At 40.5% G+C, this 19,182-nt stretch overlaps 1 protein-coding gene across 1 annotated transcript in view; it reads right to left on the reverse strand.

The window, feature by feature from the left end:
* The window catches only part of ttc27 (tetratricopeptide repeat domain 27), a 163,241-nt gene that overhangs the window by 99,253 nt on the left and 44,806 nt on the right, over positions 1-19,182 (reverse strand). The window contains exons 6-8 of the mRNA XM_030070908.1: positions 16,224-16,382; positions 15,832-15,980; positions 1,903-2,015 (exon numbers count right to left, since the gene is read on the reverse strand). Of these exons, the coding sequence (XP_029926768.1) occupies positions 1,903-2,015; positions 15,832-15,980; positions 16,224-16,382 (421 nt within the window). The remainder of the gene's footprint in view (positions 1-1,902; positions 2,016-15,831; positions 15,981-16,223; positions 16,383-19,182) is intronic.

Consider the following 19,182-nt stretch of genomic DNA (forward strand, 5'->3'; position numbering starts at 1 on the left):
TATCTCATAACAGCATTACTTGCATATAGCATGTGTTTTGTCAGTCGACCCATCTCCTCTCCTGAAGCCAAAGTAATTCCACACAGCTGACTTATTTCTTAGAGGGGAGCGAATATCCTCCTCGTCTTTATCTTGAACGCTTGCCATTATTAGCACGGAGATAGCAAGCAGCTACTACCACAGTTTCAGTTGCTCTTAGGCGAAAATGGTGACATAAGTGCTCCATGAGAATTTCAGAATAAAGGTGGCATGATCTGAAAGATGGGGATGATGACTGATGGTCGCACTTTGCATCCAGAATGATGGTTCATTACACCCATGGTAGCTGGTTAGGTCTTAACAGAGTTTGATATAATGTTAACATATAATAACATGACTTTTGATCTACTGCAACCAAATAGCTTAATATATTGCCATTCAAATCATGAGAACAAGTGCATTATTGCCTTATGTGCTTGAGCAGCATGTGTATTCCACTGAAGGATTCATCCTTACTGTAATGCTACTAGGTGATGCATGTTGAAACATATCAGGCCAACCGAAGGAACACAAAAGCACCAGTGATGGAACAAACTGCTCTAACTGAATGCTTGGCCTGAGCTGTAATAATGTTGCATTATAAATTAAAGCTATGTCATCAGTCAGAATGCTTTTAAAGATCACAATATACAGTGGCGCATAATGGCAGGGTGCATAACACTGAAGTGACTGTTTTAGTGCTGTTGGAGGACATTGCCAGTGTAAGACTAAAGAGACTGAGGGAGTGTGCATTAGGTTTGTGCACACTTTCACGATGACTGACTGTCAGCCCATCATATTTTGGCACTGGCTTGGCTTAAATATCACAGCCTGTCAGTGTCTGTCAGTGTCACGTCTGTTTATCTGTACTCCTATAAAGGACACATCTGTAAAAAAATTCCCGATCTTCTCCAGAGAATTTATCAAACTTGTTGACTCTCCGTGTCTGGATAAGTTAAAAAGATAAGTTAAACTTATTGATCCCCACCAGGGAATTTCATATTTTACAGAAGGCTGACATTACATAGAGGAAAATAGAGGAGTGAGTGATAAATTATTTTTTAAAAAATATATTATTAAATTAAAAAAACTATGTAAACTATATACATCTCTCTGGAATACACCTCTCAAACTTTCCTGATATTCCAGGCTTCCCACTGGTCATGGAATTTTTGGACTATCCTGTTCTCACACACACACACACACACACACACACACACACACACACACACACACACAGAGTGTCTTCCTGCAGCATTTCTAAATCACCTTCCAGTTCAGCTGCTAATATTTCTTGCCACATAAAAGCTCTTGTTTAACAGTCAGACTCCCAGACTGTTTGAAAATTAAAAAAACAGGCAGACTGCAATACAGACTATTTAGTTTGTGGAAGTAATCATGCAGTAACCTTGTGATATGACCATGTGACAAGAATTTAGAGTCTATACAACATTGCCTACCCATTCTTCCTTGGAAATCATTTTCCAAGATGTAATTTATGTCACTTCAGCTCAAGATTTTATCATTATAATTTGCATAATGTTTCAGTGACACATCAGGAAAAAGCTGTTATGAGTATATGGCGGCACATAATAGAAATGCTTAGTTCAAGGCAGATTGAATTAGGTGGTTCATGAGCTCTAAATGGATCTGGATGATGATAAGAAATAATTTTAAATGGCCGCTGGGCCCAAGAGCCAATTTCAGGTGACACGCAACAGAAAAAACATCTAACCTTCAGATTTTTCGACCAAATAAAGTTTTCCATGACATTTTCTAATTTCCCTCAACTGGTAAACCAGTGTGAATTCACAGCTGTGCTGGAGATCTCATGAGTCCTGATGATGCCATAGATAGTATTGAGCTGCATTATGGAGGACTTACCAGACGCCCAGGATGACCGCCTGTTCTTCAGCACTCAGGTCAGGCACCTCATACTGATCCGGCTCTGCTAGCTTGATCTGATTCAGCACAGTGTCGTCCCCTAGGTCATGGTCCTATACACACACACACACACACACACACACACACACACACACACACACACACACACACAGTCAGATGTTTAAACAAATACATCACTACTAATTTGAGTAACTTGCAATATGATACAATCACAACATTTTACCAACAATAATGATCGCATCATGAAACAGGTGATTCTGTCAAGTGATATACTGTAAAATAATCAGCTATGATACATCACAATACCTGTAAGCAAAGAAGAAAAAATACCCTGGAAAAGGCAAAACAATAAGCAGCAATCAATCATGTTTTTCACTGTTTTAATTTGTGCAGTGACTGCAACATGAACATGACAGAACTACAAGCAGGGAGCAAATTCAGCTATACCTACTAGGGGTGGGATACTAAGATTCACTAAAGTATCGTGATTCTTAAAGATACTGATTTCATATGAAACTAGACAACCAAAGGAATCCGTTGGTACCAAGCTTATCATACTAAGTCAATTCAGAACAACGTCAATAGCAGCATCTAAAACTTTATCATCCAATTTCTGGTGTTAGTAAGTGTTAGCTAGTAAGCTATTATCTGTCTGGCTCTGGCAGAGCTTGATTATGTCAACAACGGTTAGTTTTTCAAGTGAGAAATCACAGTTGAATTTGGCAACACCAGACCATATGAATCGCTCAAAATTTTTGAAAGTGAAAGTGCAATTCATGGGTCTGGAACTAAGGCTATATATAAGTACTTTGAACTTTGAATCAAACTGGCTTTCATTACAATCAGACTGATCAGCAAATACAGTCACACCAACAGCATCAGAGAGGACCCAATAAACACCAGCAATTTCAACTGATCAGTGATGAAGAGTCTACCTTTCCTCCCTCTCCCTGTCCTCCCCTGTCCTATCACGCTGCCTATTCCAGAGTAGCAGCTAGTGCTCTCTGGTTAATGACATTCATGACTGAGCCCATCCTCCAGTAATGAGAACATTAGTGGTCCGAGCAGTGCACATGAAGACAGACAGAAACAAGGAGTTGTGGATGAAGACCAACAAAGTTTTGGGAGATTATGTAAATTACACAAGGGCAGATTGGGAACTTCATTGCCACAAGTCCATTACTGGTCCCTGGCGCATCTCTCGGTTCTTCACAGTGATTATATCAAGGCTAAATCTGTACATCACAATCTTTGGATCAACCACTCCCCCATTTTTAATTTTTATTTTGTTGGTAACTTTCCTGCCAAGTAGTCACTGCTGCAATTCTAAGATCACTTGTCCATCAGTGTGAACAGCATGATGGTGTCTTTTTTCTTGTATTTTTGGTTGCTCAAGTTTCAATTGTTTTTTTGTTTTTTTGTTTTTTATAAAAGGCAGCTCTCACTTTCTGTTCTTCCATTTATTAAAAACAAACCATTCCTACTGGCAGAAACATAAACTGCATCGTTTCCTGTGCACCACAGGAGTTTTCCCTAGTGAGACCTACCCGACATAGGTATTCAAAACAGCAAATGCAAAGGTTTTCATTTAATGGGTTTACAGTAAAGCATTAATGCTTTACTTGGCAATTGTGGTAGCAAAATAGATACTCATTCATGATTTAAGATAGGTGAGACAAGTGCAGCTCATCATTGGCAATAAGCCACAAACCCGCAGATTAAGAAACTATTTCTGCCTACATACTGTCAGACTACTGAAAGGTCACTGACTGTCCTAGTCACTGGGTGCTAAAACTGCTGTCAAACTGCACAATTCTGTTGATAATTTAGCATTTTTGTTCCAATTTCAGTCAACCTTTTTCTATTTGTTTAAACACCTGTACATTTTATATCTGTGACTAAATTTGCTACACAATTTCTGAAACTCAGTAAAATCTGGTCTGTTTTGCATGAAACTTGGGGAAATTATGGATTTTGACACTGGGGGCTGGCATTTTGAATGTAACCCTTATGGGCCCATCACAATGCTACTAACATGCCAAAAAGGCAACAAGCCTCTCACTCATATCACTGACACTGCTGGGTTAAATTTGATGAGCCTTTGGGGGATGTTCCATGCATGTTTTCATAAATACAACATTGCAGAGACATGAAATTGATTGTTTTCTTGTTTTGTTTTAAGATGACAAAAATGAAAAAAGACTGGATTTATCCCTGTGTCTTTTGTAAATAGCAAAACACATTTTGTGCGTCTCCCAAATGGATTTTTTCAGCAGTGGAATGAATAAAGCAGGAACAGGGATAAATCTTGTTATACCGTTTTTCAAATAACACAGAAAAACAAGAATACAGACCCTTTCACATTTCTGTAATCATAAGACGAAAACCTGAAGCTTGATTTTCTTTACTTTTCCCTGTTGAAAGTTTGTTTTCTGCATTAGAGAGACAATAGCAGAAACAAGAATTTGGCTTGGAATTTTGTTTGAGAGTATGTCTGGAAATATGGTCATGGATACATCAAGCTCAACCACCTTGTCAAAGTAAGGTCCCAGTCTGATGACGATTGTGTCAATCTCAAAATTCAAGAAAAAACTAAACAATTTACTTCTGCAATGACGTGTTATCTGTCATTTTTAAATAGGCTAATGATGATTTTAACTAGTAAGGCTAATAATGGTTTTCAGTGTATTTTTTATTTTTAGAACATTATAGTAGTAAATATTAAACAGCCACATCTGATAAAATCACAAACAACCATCAGAAAATCTGCTGCTACAAGGAAATTCAACTGACCTCTAAATGAGTGTGTCAGGCTTCCTGGTATGTCTCAACCAATCTGAGATAAACCTGTGGCAACATACAGAGCCATTTTCATCAATTAAACTGCTCACTTTTTTCCATACTATTTGTCATATTACAGCTCTTTTATTCCACTTATAAGCATTTGTATTATATTTGATTTGCTGATTATCAACTAACTGCAACTAAAATTATTTTCATTGTCGATTAATCTATCAATCATTTTTTCAATTAATCGACTAATCATTTTGTCCATAAAATGTTTAAGGACAATTGCCCATTTCAAGTTAGCGAAGCCAAACTAGGCCTACAGTAAGTAGAACTTAGCACAACTAGGGTGGTAAATTCCACACATCCATGCAACATCAAACAATCTCATGGGGACATTGATCATGGGCCACAGCAGCAGTTATCAATTTTCCACACTGAGTGGCTGAAAGGGAATTGTCCCGTGACAAAAGTAATGCATTACAACAGCACTGCTTAGCATACACAGGGTCATAACCTTGGCAGAGGTGTGTGATCTATTGAATGCCTTTTTGTTTCTACTGAACGGTCCTCTCCAGAGATGTCTTAATATAATGGTTGTATAAATGACTCCACACTAGAAAGAGCAGGTGAACAAGGCTATGATGTCATTGTCTAAAAACAAATTAATGAGTATAAAATGAAGCACTACCGTGTGTATTAAAGATAAGTCTTTCACTGTCAGTCAGAAATTATGCTCTTCTGAAACAATTCCCCACTTCTGAGGGGTGGCTTGGGGCCAAAGTAGATAGAAGCGCCAAGTAGTGGATGATGAGTTAACCTGCTGTATAAGCACACTTTACACACAGACAGACACTGCCAGCAAAGAAGGTCCAAAACGTCCGCAAGAGAGTGATTTAGTGTGTAGGGACCCAAAAGGGACCCTCTGTAGACTGAAGAAATGGACAGAAGGGATGAAAGGGGGTATTCTGAATTATGACCAAGGAAAACAAGACAAATCACAGCTCTGGAAAAGACTCAAGGGGGCTAAGCTAAATAAAACAACATACTTCTGCTGACCCTAACCCAGCATCCCTCCTGGTTGCTCATCATGTCATACTCTTCCTCTTCATGCATCTGGAAAGGGTTTACTGCAAGTGTGTTGTTGAGTGTGTGCATGTGTAGCTATGTTTGTGTGCATACACCACAAAAACTCTCTCAACTCTTAAGCCCAAACAGCGCTGTGAGGCCCTCAGGTGCTAGCCATCCAGTTCTGGTCAGTATTTTGTGAGTGACTGTGTGTGTGTGTGTGTGTGTGTGTGTGTGTGTGTGTGTGTGTGTGTGTGTGTGTGTGTGTGTGTGTGTGTGTGTGTGTGTATGTGTGTGTGTGTGTGTGTGTGTGTATGTGTGTGTGTGTGTGTGTGTGTGTGTGTGTGTGAGAGAGAGAGAGAGAGAGAGAGAGAGAATCCTATAGTAGGCCTCTGATCTGCACTTCATCAAAAGGGGGGTGACATACTGTGTGTACTGGTTTAAGTAGAAATTGGTAGGCATTTGCAGATTTCCACCAAATATGCAGGTGTAATAAGTATTTCAATATGATCAAATGTTTATTTGCTTATTTTATGTGAAAGATGCAAAAGTCAAAGAGATCGCTCAGTAGCTCAGTTAGCCAAAAGTTTGTTTTTTTGATTCTGTAGATTTTGCAGATGTTCAGAAGCAGAACAAATATTCCTACTACTTCACCGGTTTTTATGGAGGGGAAGTGAAAATTGTGGGCATTTAAACAAGTTAAAGAGAAGATTTTGAGATGATTTTACAGGTCTGCTTCACTTTAGCAATGATGTCACCCACTCTAGCTCCAAACATTTCATGCAATGCACACCCATTATAAACTCAGAATTGGGCAAAAAAAAAAAGCCCAAAACTTAAACTGTGTTTTGTACCAAAGTACAACAGATATCAAGATGATATTTTACACAAAATTCTACTTGTGCTGACACGTGTAAACTTGCGCAATGCATGGTTGTCAGCCGTTTTCTCATTCATTTGTAATCTTTCATGAAAACGTGAATTTAATCTGACATTGTGAAAAACTGTAAGCAGGATTGCTTTGAAAACTGGCAACCCACTTATCCCTGACAAGATGCACGTTTTTTGCGCATGGACATAGCACAAAATCTGTGCAATGAAAAGCCTGACAAATAAATCGCCAAATAATTTCTAATGGCTTTAATGGCTAATTTGCGTAAAAACTGGATTTGCAAAAAATCGCTAAGTCAGATTGCTTATAAAAGTCATAACGCACTTCTTGCAATCAGGCCACACATTTTGTGTTTGGTGTGTGGGGGTGACAACAAAACTGCGGGAAGAGTAGTGAACCGAAATTTTACGGAGGAATAAAGAAAAAAAACGATCAAGAATGGTGGCATTGCTTTGCATTGCAAAGCTGGCATATAATTACCAAAATGAATGATGAAATAGATGGAGGGCAAAATTAAAAATTAAAAATAATCAATATGAAATCAAACATTTCTAGGGTGATAAAAACATTATTTGAAATTTTTTGTCGTATTTTGCTTGAAACAAACTTAGATATGAAAGTTCATACTTTTTTATGAGATTATGAGAAACCCAGTTTAGATACTTGGATTATTCCAATATGACAGTGGAAAATAAACAACTTACTCCTTTTAATTTTCCTCCAACAGTCTTGGCTCTGAAATATAAATGCCTTAAATTTTGAATCTCATGATGCTTCTTTGAGAAGTGGAAAGGTTGTTCCATCTATTATGCTTTTTGTGTACCATCCTGTGCCTGAGCACAGTAAGGGTATGCCTGGCTGTCTCCCTGCCCCTCAAAGGGCACTGGAGGTACTGCTGTCATCACAAAAGTGACAGAGACACAAGGTCAGCAGTCAGTTACAACCGCCATGTTTAATAATCAGTTGGTGTCAATAGATTTAGTGAATGTAAAAAGTCTAAGGTTGAGAAATAGACACAATATGAACAGAAAACAACATTAAAAGGCTGCAACAATGACAAAATGATGAGATAAGCACTACTTACATTATCAGCTGTCAATAAAAACAGAATTGACAGTAAGATCAGGTTATTTGAAAGAACTGTAGGGAGAAGGGGTAGGGGGTGGGGGGGTGGGGGGTATTCTATTTAAGCATTACTAAACCCCAAACCCCAATTTGTGTGAAACCTGACCTCTAATGGTGAAAAGTAGAGTGCCTGGTCTTTGACTGCAGATGGATGTCACCACCACATTTGGGGTTTAGTTACTTTTGGCTTCATGTAATATACTGACCAAAACTAAAATCAACAAAGTGCCTAATGTTGATGACATTTGTATTTGGATAGATTAAAGTAAGGTCATCTACCGCATGCTAACTTTTTTGAGATGATCTCATATGAATCCCTGTGTTATACTGGGATGTGTGCCCTTCATAATAAATTACATGATCTAGTTTTAAATTAATACATTGTAATTTAATTGATAAGATTATTGTTTGTTTATTTGTTTTTTGTTTATCAGCTGTTGGCCAATCAGCCAGAGGAAAAAGTGTGTTCAAGTTTGGAGAGTCTGGGTTCTTTGAAAACCCAACTGGAAGACCCTTGGATCAGGCTGCTGAGATATGGGGTCATTTGACGCTTCGAGGCCATAAAACTATCAAGTGGCATGATACAGAGGAGTGTTACTAATCTCTTCAGGCCAGGGGAATGCAGGGTCACGGTCCCTAAATGAGAATCAGGTTTTCAGCCCTGACCTCCTTATTTGTCAGGTCACAGTTTATGAGAAAAAAAGTCCAAATTTCTTTAAGCTCTGCAATTCCCTCAAAGGACCAAACATCACACTCATGTAAGGCAAAACATTTTTGTTGTACCACTCTCTACAGGTTGAAATTTTCAAACATGTTCCATTTCTAGCCATACCCTGATGAGTGGCATTAAAGCAGTTTTTTTGTTGTTGTTGTTGTTGTTGTTTTGTCATAGATAGCTAATGTGAATATATCTATAAATATAATTTTTTGTCATTTTTTTTTATCTGTTTGTGTAATTGAGTCTTAAAAAGTAATGCAATCTGTCAAAGAGAGGTAGAGAGGTCAGAGGTTGGATAGAAAACATTTACTTTGTCCTAGGAAGACAGATGTGGATTTCATATGCTGCATCACTTTGTAGATAATGTCTTTTTTTAGGCAGACACCTCATCTACCTCATGAGCAGCAAATATAGGCTGTTATATTTGCCTCAAATGGGTCAAATATTATTGCAGAATATCATCATTTGATGGAGGGCCTTATCTAGATAGATTAAGGACCTACTTCTGCCTGGTGACCCCTAAGGATAGAATTTAGTTTAGTTTAGTTTAGTTGTATATTTATTTAGAACATGTGACATAACTATTAAATACAAAGAAAACCAAAAAAAGAAATAATGTTTGAAAGGGAGCAGGAAACTTGAGTTCCAAATTTTCAAAGACGAACGCTCAGTTCATAAAATTGCATTAATATTTAAAAAGCAAACTTTTAACATAAAGGCGAGCACGTACAATCTTAGATTAACAGACGTTCTGTGCTGAAAAAAAAAAATCATTCCACCACAAATATTATATTGTGGGGCACTTTGATAATATCCAGTGTTTCCCCTACCACTGGCTTGATAGGGAAAACTACAATCTCATGATTCATATTTAAGATTATCTAATGACTTTTAAGGCTTAATATTTGTAAAATCATTAATTATAAAATTAATATTAATTAATTATAAAACTTTTTAAAGTCATTCAGACAGTTTTTTTTTCTGTAGGCCTTGCTTACCTTTGACAAGGCATTCAGTTTACAAACTATACACAAGTGTTATTAAATTCTGCTGTGCAGTGTGGTTGCTTCAAATTATGTTAGATATATACATTACAATATATTTCTGCATTGTTATTTTCTATATTCTACAAAGTGTTACATTCCAGGAGAGTAAAATGGAAATGTTATGACAAACACAAATAAAAAGGGGTTTCCAGCTACAGGGGATTCTTTTACAACTGTTGGGTTCAACTGCCGAGTGGGACGCTCAATAATGTGAGAGATACTGAAGCAGGCCATTTGAAGTGCCCTTCATCCTGATTACAAGCCTGAGTTAACATTGGAGGACTGAAAGTCAAGCGCTGCAGGGTTCAAAGACAGATGGACCTTTACCAATGGCATGGATGCTCTTGATGGAAAACATGTTGTGCTGCAGGCCCCTCAATCCTCAGGATCCAAATATTATAACTGCAAAGGATCCCAATCTGGATCCCAATCGCGCTGCCATGGTGGTTGCCATGGCAGCGCGCATAGACGCAGCGGCGACAGCTCTCCACTCTCGGTGCCGTATTATATGTTTTTGTATGTGTGAACGGTTGTGTTTTTAGCTTAAAACACCACCTTATGTTGGGCAATGTACGCGTACAGTCGTCAGCACCTTTTGAGCTTGGGATTGTGCTGCGAGGTACCTTTTGAGCCGGACTTTGATCGCTACCAGGACATTCCGGAGGATGCCGTTAGAACACTGGGGTCTCCGTGGATAGTTCTTCCCAGTGACAAGTCCAAGGAAACGTAAACAAGCAAAGGAAACAACAGTTATCAGGACCTTTTGAGCTTGGGATTGCGCTGCGGGATGCCAATTTCACCGGACTTTGTCGCTGCCAGGACATTCCGGAGGACGCCGAGGCTGCAGGGCCGGCACGTTGACACGGCTGAAAGGACAGACCTTTGGGCCGCCGCCTCCCAGCATTTTCCAGCGCCAGGTCCATGGCGAACACGGGATGACGAACTGTGCTTGTACATCCAACAAGTGTTTTCCGTGACTGCATTTTTTCTGATATCAGAGACATGGCTGCAGCCATCTATTACTGGACTTGGCTATTCAACTAGCAAGATGCACGATGCTTTCTATTCTCCCCTGCACGGAAAAGGACTGAGCCCTAATTTCGTTGCATTATTATACGTATATGATTGTGCAATGACAATAAAAATCTATCTATCTATCTATCTATCTATCTATCTATCTATCTATAGCACTTTTGGATGTAGCAGATGCACTCTTTCTGTTCAGGGTCACTAATGTAGGATGAAGGCATTCTGTCAAAATATTCCCTGGGGAAACGTTTGAAGGCTGGTATAATGAATATACCAGTAGACACCGCACTAACAGGCACAGACCACTTGGCAACAATGCCATGCTAGCGAGAGATGAGGCACATCCCCTTCAAAGACACATAATGAGGCCACATCCTTGATGGTAACTGTCACAGAAGAAAAGATGCTAGGAACAAATGAACTCTCAACTCACTCCCCCAGTTAAATCACCAGTACAAATAAGACCTGTGTTTAAATAATTCAGACTCATAAAAAAACATCCAAAAACATACAAGACTGTGTACACAAAAACGTTAGGCGATACATCAACTAGATGTCCCACAGTGCACTGCCTCAACCCTGAAGAAAGAGCCAATGGGGGCTCACCTGGTAGAGCACATACCACTTGTCAAGGCTGAGTCCTGACCGCAGCATCCTAGGTTTGAATCTGAGCCGAGGACATTTGCTGCATGTCATACCCTCTCTCTCTCTCTCTCTCTCTACACTGCAACTATCGAATAAAGCATACATGCCAAAAACTAGTCTTTCAAAAGAAACAGCCAATCATTGAGCCTGTGTTGGCGAAGTTGAGCTATGTAGCTTCATCAGTGATTTCAGCAACTATGGTGCAATGTTTTGTTCCTGACTGCAACCACCAATCTGGAATACAGTACTGTAAGACCTTTATTATCTCTCCCCTGATTATATGGAATGACCGGTCGACAGCACAGCCACTTCCCACTACAAGCTACACTACTCTCCAGTAGTCAACTGGGGTGCTGTCTGGCTTCATCAGGGGTGCTGTCAAAAAAATATTCTGATGTTGCTGACATAATAAGATGGATGGACAGCAGTGTGTGTGTGTGTGTGTGTGTGTGTGTGTCAAGTCGAGGGAGTTCATGTACACTGGAAAGCTCAAAAGACTTTTGGGACCAGGAGCAACTGGCAGAGATCAGAGAAGATTGCACACTAAAAATAAAAATTTCAATTTCAATTCAAAATTCAGAAAAAAATTGGATATCACTGAAGAAGGAGTACCTAATAGTTTCAAGTCGCACCAATTCAATTCTGCTACACTTCTCTACGACATATTTGTACAAACTGGGCTTTTTGAGCATAAACTTCTATCAAGAACAAGTACAGGCAACAGAAAAACTTTATTTCTCAGAAACAAACTTGAAACATATAGAAGCAATGGCCATTACATGACCATGTAATATGAAACTAAATGCACTGAGGAAAAAATCCTGTCTTCCGGGTTGCTCCTGGGGCTATAATGTTATTAGTTAAAATCCAATCAGGACAAATCAAACAACAAATCACCTCATGGAAGCATGCTAACGTCAGTCCTTGTGCACATGCAAGTGCACCGATGTCATGCACGCTCACATCGCCTCACCCAAAAAACTCTGCGGAGCCTACCTGAACTTTCTATAGCCACAGCTCGCCAGTTCCTACTTCCTCATTGCTCAGTACCATAGGCACAAGCTTGCATGTGGGTGGGAGTGACTTGGAGGAGGTACTGAATCACAGGTGGGTGCTGTTTGAGCTGTTTTGAAGCTCAAATTTTTAACAACAATCCACCCACTACAAAAACTTAAATTACAACTGATACCTAAGCATGAACAGAATGGAGCCTATACGGGCAACACTACCAGGCAGAAGCACAAACAACAAGGCTGAGGCCTGTTTCTTTGAAAAGAGAGATACCTGTGCGTATGTATTTTCATTTGCTTTCCATATTTAAGGGTTAGGGTTAAGGTCTGTCAGACCTTAAACAACACTGAGCCATAAAGGTTTCTTTTTCTGAATGACTTTAGTGTCACAGAAAAACAATATTATTCACTCACCAATGCTTGTAAGCACATACTACCCACACAGCAAGATCACAACATTGTGCTTTGCAGCGCCCTGTGTCAAACAGTCATATCAAGCATGTAGTGGAGCTACAGAGATTGGTTCATGTATACCTGTATTATTATCCTGCTGTGCTGGGCAGGCCTGGCTGGGCTGGGCCTGCAGTGTTGCTGTCAGTTGACTGACTGTCATTTTCTGCTGAATGAAGCGACATTATCTGATTTGACCACAGTGAGGTGACTATGTTGACAAGCTGCCAGTGTGCCCTCTGCTATGGACCTCACAATAAAATGAAATAAAGCCTAGCATGCATTAGGACCTGGAAGTGTGAGTGGTGTGATGTAAGGGCTCTCCCTTGTGATTTCAGTATGGCATTTCCATACCGCCAGAGCAGTGCCAACACAAATTACGTGTTGAATGCCACAATTTAAAGGCCCCATGGTGTAGACTTTTCCAGGGTTTTATTTTAACTGTTGATATCTCTAGCAGGATGTATTTGTGGTCTTGAGTACGTGTGGTCTGCTAAATAAAGTTTCACAGCTCCTCTCTCTTGCCTTTATCCGGAGCTCTGGCAGCACGGTTCCTTTAGCCAATCAGAAGAGAGAATCAGCCCCTCACTGACTGGCTGACTGTTTTCTGAGTGACATATGGTCGGGCCAATCAACCAACGTCAGTGGGCAATGCATTCTGGGACGTAAACAATAGCGCGCCGCCATATTGAGTGAGAGAAAAACAGAGCCAACAAGACACAGTAACTATTTGAAAACTTGTCGAAAGCGAGTTATCATCTTATGTAAGATTGGCATGGCTACCGCCAAGCGTGATGTTATACAACCGTACGTGTTTGAGCCCAACTCCGATCCCGAACCACGACAAAGCTGGCACTGTATTGCTATGGTGACGGCGGCACGCATGGACGCAGCGGCCCCTCCAGGGATCAGCGAGAGTGAATGTTTGAAATGTTTTGCTTAACCCAGATGCTCAGGTTGCATAACCTACAGCCAAGAGACTTTACTAAACATCAGGGTAAAGCATGCTGCAAGAACTGAGGCTCTCTGCTTTGATGTGGACATACTACGCCAGCTACCTGTGTCTACACTGGCAGTCACCACGGAGAGGAGGAAGCGCAAGCAGTGTGAACGTAAACAAAGGAGGGGGAAGAGAGCCGGATCCACGCTAGGCTAAAGGCTAAAGGCTAAAGGCTAAAGGCTAACCCCTCCAGACCAGCAGGACCGTCGCTCTTGCTCTCTAATGTTCGCTCCCTCAACAACAAGCTGGACGAGCTCCGCTTGCTAAGAGACACCCGCAGGAGAGAGACTGCTGTGTGCTTGCTTTTACGGAGACATGGCTCCATGGAAACATCCCATCCCTGCAGGAGTAGAGCACTGAACATTGTCAGAGACCCCTCTCAAATACTTTGAACTGCTGCCATCAGACTAAAACCCTGCGGGACCCTGAGCGTGATGTTATACGACCGTACGATCCCGAACAACCTCAAATCCGTTTATTACAAGATGTTTCAGAATGGTAAGGTATTTTTGTTAAATATGTTGTAAATATGTTGTGAACTTGTTGCCCTGGGAGCGGAGGGGTACTGGCTAAGTTCTCTGGCTTGGTAGCTGGTTGCCTGGGGATGCAGGCGCTGTGGGCGGAGTCACTGACGTCAGGAAATATACTGACGTCAGGAATTTGAGGATGTGCAAATCCGCTCATTTTACAGGGACAGTTTCAAAACGGGCTGTGTGCACTTCTCCACCTTCCCTATCACGCAAAAACAACGAAAACTGCATTTTTCAGGCCATGGGGCCTTTAAATATAATATCAAATCATTTGATTATCAAAGGATCATCGCCGTGACACTTAAACAATAACTGATCGATCTTTTTTCGTGAACACCCCTAGCTCCCATGCTGCTGCCTTTTTGTTGATGTCTTTGTAAGTTGCTGCTTTAATGGTATACAGCTCCAGAAAAGAGAGAGACTGCCAAAATAATCATTTCACCAATGTTTGTGTGTCAGTCAAATAATAGTCCTCATCTTGGGCTTTAAATTCACTGGCAGTTGGCATCCACAGTCAAATGATCCTCTCATTGGTTCCTTAATAAAATATCCGCCCACTGGTCGATGCCAGCCAACATGCTGGTGCACTTTTGAGTGCACCAGCTCAAAGGTTTAAGGTATGGACATTCGTCCCCTGGCATCATATTGCCGTGCGACCTCGTAGTGTGGTTCAGCGACTCATTGTGTTTGGAACAAAGAGGCTGAAAGGAAATGTGGTGTCAGGAGTCCAAACAGATCATGCAGTCAGCAGCTGAGGAGCCTAGCAGTGCCAACTAGAGACAACATAGACCAGCAGATAGCACATGTGTGGATGTGTGCTTGTGTCTATGTGTGAGTGACGCGGACAGTGGGGGAGTGCTAGTGTGTACTTTGTGTAATTGTACATGAAATTGTGAGTGTAATTGTGTGTCTTTTTGTGGAGAGTAAGCAAAACATGAGCCACAGAACAGGCGCGCATGTGTGTGTGTTTGTGTGTGTCATCTGATCGTGGCAGAGCTGAAAGAACAGCAGTTTTTTTTTTTTTTCTCTCAGTGACTTCACTGGGTTTCATGCTGTCTCCAACATTTGCACTCGGCAGGTGGGCTAGCCAATCACCTGGTGACCAGGAGTGTGTCCCAAAGCAGGGAGGCAAGGAGAGGAATAGAGGACAAGAGAGGAGGGGAGAGAGTGAGTGTGTTGCTTAAATTTAGTCCAAACAAATACTGAGGCTTACATGATGACACATTAATCTTGATGATCATGTTGTCATTATTTCACTCATTTCTTCACCCTACTGTCAGAGCTCCATGCACACAAACGTGTTTATCCACCAGCCACTTACCTCCCAGGACCAGGACTCCCTGGTCCTTTGTTTTTTCTTGCATACAATATGAAAATGAACTACATGAGTAGGTATGCTATATAGGTATGGTATATTTTGTAGATCTTTAAGAACAAATTTTTTTTTTTTCTTATTATTTCAGCAACTTCAATGCAACAAGGAGTATGGTAAATTGATTCCATTTACCCAACACTGACATACCCTCAGACTTCAAAAGGTTGGAAAAAAAAAAAGTAGGAACTGAGACAAGTACTGGTGGGAAGAGGAAGATAAATGGTAGCTCATACCTTAGGCAAACTGGCCTGTGGGGTAGGCGTGGGACTCGCATCACCATCTGTGCCTCCTGTCTGATCAGGCTGATCCACCTTTCGGTGGACCTCCATGATGAGCTGAGCCAAGAAGTTTTGCTGGAAACGAGTCCGCTTGCCAAGCGCACCTGGATGATCAAGACATAACCAATACCAGTCTTGGTCTCTGCATATACAGTAGCTAGGGCTTGATATGGCTTTGGAAAGTGGACAACAATGTTTTTGGTTTGTAACTGCTGACAGTCAATATTCAGAATACTCAAATGTTAGCAATTTAATTCAAAGTATTCAGTGTATCCCCCTAATTTGACATTTGTTTAAGTTGAAAATTCTTGAAGATCAGTTAAGACTCTTGACACAGAACAACCTACCAGTCATGTTCATCTCCAGCCCAGAAAGCTCCTTGGCCCTCTGGATGTGTAATTTGGCTGACTGGTACTCATAGTAGGTCAGGCTAGTGTAGACACACTCCAGGTGGAACTGGATAGCCAGGTTTCGCTGGTCCACGAACAGAGACTCATGTTTCAGCACTGTAAAAGATAAGGGAGACAAACTCTTCTTTCGTACAGCAAGTAATACAATAAACAAGTCACCAAAAGCGGTAAGACAACCTTGTCCAATGTGTACACAAAATTCACAAAATTTTATTAACAAACAACGTTCTGGTGCATAGACCTTCATGTTAAAACCTGATGAAGGTTTGGAAACAGAAGTTTACTGTTTCCTCTGATCTGATCCATTTCTCTAACACAACCGGCCTTTTGTAGGTGCGTATAATCCTTTTTCAGACATGGCCAAAAAAAAAGTTACCGATGACCAAACTCTACCAAAGTGTTCTCTACCAAAGTGATTGGGTTTTAAGTAGAACTGTTTCGCCTGGCAGGTACAGCATGGTCAAGAAGATAATTACAACCATGCCAAGACTCCTAGTTCTCAAACTACAGTTACTAGAATGTAGTTCTAGTGCATTTTATAATCATTGTGGCTTTCTGTACATTCCTCCTGATGGCAGAATGATTATTTTTCAAGCAGAAGTAGTTCTGTAAATGCAGTATGTGGAGCACCATTTCCTGTCAATTACAACTATTTCACTCCAGCATTAACTTAGCCCACTATTTATTTTTCCTCTAACAGCTCTTTATAGCCTGCAGTCAGGAATTGTGGTGTGAAGGAGACAAATGGCCAACATTGCCAACTTTTTTGCAATCCATCTTTGTTTTTTTTTTAATGACCAGTTAAGGGACTAAGAAATATAAAGAGGAAGGAAGGTTAAATACGACACCCCCACCACACATCCGATAGCACTGGGTATCAGGGACAATACAGACAACCGTTCACCTCTATTACCTGAATTTAAAGATCAATAAAAAGCAAAATAAAGGTGAGAATAAGCATACCAATGAAACATATTATCATTATATATTGAAACTAACACATACTGGACTATAAATGACATGTATCTTAGCAAAACCCTGAAAAGTTGCATGAAACAACTGCATGGGTGCAATCACAACCTTTAACACTGACTACAAAGGCTCAGAATAAAACAAAACACTGGCCATGTTGCCAACAAGCAGGTTTGAGAAAAAAATCTTTGCAGAAGATTAAAATCTTTGCAATTCAGTAGCAAGGGTTGAACACATTTCAGAGAAATGGACAGAGCAGTTGTTGCATCTTCAAAGCGCACAGTCTTTCTTTCAAGACAGTATATAAGCATTTAAAATCAGCATTTAAAGTGGCTGTTTGATTTCTTACTCATGTAGTCTTTGTATTACTCTCTTTTTAAAGCCTTTTCCTTTAATTTGTTGCTCCATGAGTGCAATACATCTACCAAGTCTGGTCCATTAACTCCTTGCCTGTTGCACAACAAGGAGCTTCACCAGGGGTGTGCTACTCCAAAATGAATGAAGTAGACATAGACTGGAAAACAACGCAATTTTCTCCCTTTTTCCATCTGATCTAATTATTAGTTGGGTTGAAATCACTCTCATGGAGGAAGAAACTATTCCTATCTCAATCCAGTAGGAGAGAGTGAACATAGAGAGGGTATATAATTTATGATCAGGAGTCACACACTTTCCTCCCCATTCACCATTAATGAAGCAGCCATGGTTGAGGCTGGGGCTGATAGAGCTGAGGGTGACCAAGGAACACAGAGATTTACTCCCAGTGCCTGGGTGTCACCTTTCCCACTGGTGATTTTACAGCAGAGGAAAACAAGCCTCTTACATGGTTGTGGCACATTGAGGGGAAATGGAAGAAAAACAACAGACCACCCTTTCCCCCAATTTGCAACAGACACATATCGCATGCACCCTGACACTAGCCAAGAAGAGGGCACTGTAGCCCTCAACAACTACAACAACAAAAACAAACATGCAACAGTGAAAAGCACATATGCATTTTGTTGATAAGGTTACAGCAGTGCCTTCATGGGCCCTGCTGTCTGAGCATTGTTGAAATCAATATCAACTGTTTTTCATTCTCAAGAAACACTGTGCTGTGATGAAAACAAGCTAAAACACATGCAAGGAGAAGAAACACTGGAAGTCGATGCCTTGTCATCTTTTATTCATATCCGTAGTTGTCGACTGGGGGAGAAAAAAAAAAAGAAAAAAGGGAAAAACAACAGCACCCACCCAGAGCTGTGTAGCATAGGGAAAGTGGAATTATTATTATTTTATTTATGAAACAAACAAACACACAAACAAATTATAAACAGCAAAAAAACAAACAAACAAACAAACATCTCTCCCACATCTGTATTCTTTTCATGGCATCACCCTTGCTTGTCTCCTCATATCCCTTGTAAAAGGTTTGTGTGGTCTTTTTCATCTGCTGCTCCACTGAAATATGGATTGGGCTGTTTGTTTTGCAGCGTGCTGAGCCCTCTCACCCTTCACACTCTGTTAACCATCGCACAACAGAATGCACTCCAACAAAAACACCCAGCCCACACATATAGTGAAATCCAACAAGCCACATTTCTCTTCTCAAAGCTCCTAAAAAGGTCAACAATAATTAAACAAAGATTCTTTCATGTCACCTAATGATGACCTCGGTGATCAATTCCAACAATGAAAAAAAACTGGCTCGCTTATGAGCAAGGCTGGCCATTAGCACAGTGTGGCACAAAATTTGTTGGCGTTATCACCCAGCTCTAAGTACACATAAGCTTTGTATGAATGCACTCTACATGTACCCTGGCATTCCTGCTCCTTGCACTCCTCAGGATCACACACCTGAAGAATCTGCTCTTCTAACATCTCAACAAGAAAAAAAATAACAGCTGGAACAGGCAAGTCAGTCCCTTTCCACTTTATTCAGTCA

Source organism: Myripristis murdjan, chromosome 15, assembly GCF_902150065.1.
Source record: "Myripristis murdjan chromosome 15, fMyrMur1.1, whole genome shotgun sequence".
Taxonomy (NCBI): Eukaryota; Metazoa; Chordata; class Actinopteri; order Holocentriformes; family Holocentridae; genus Myripristis; species Myripristis murdjan.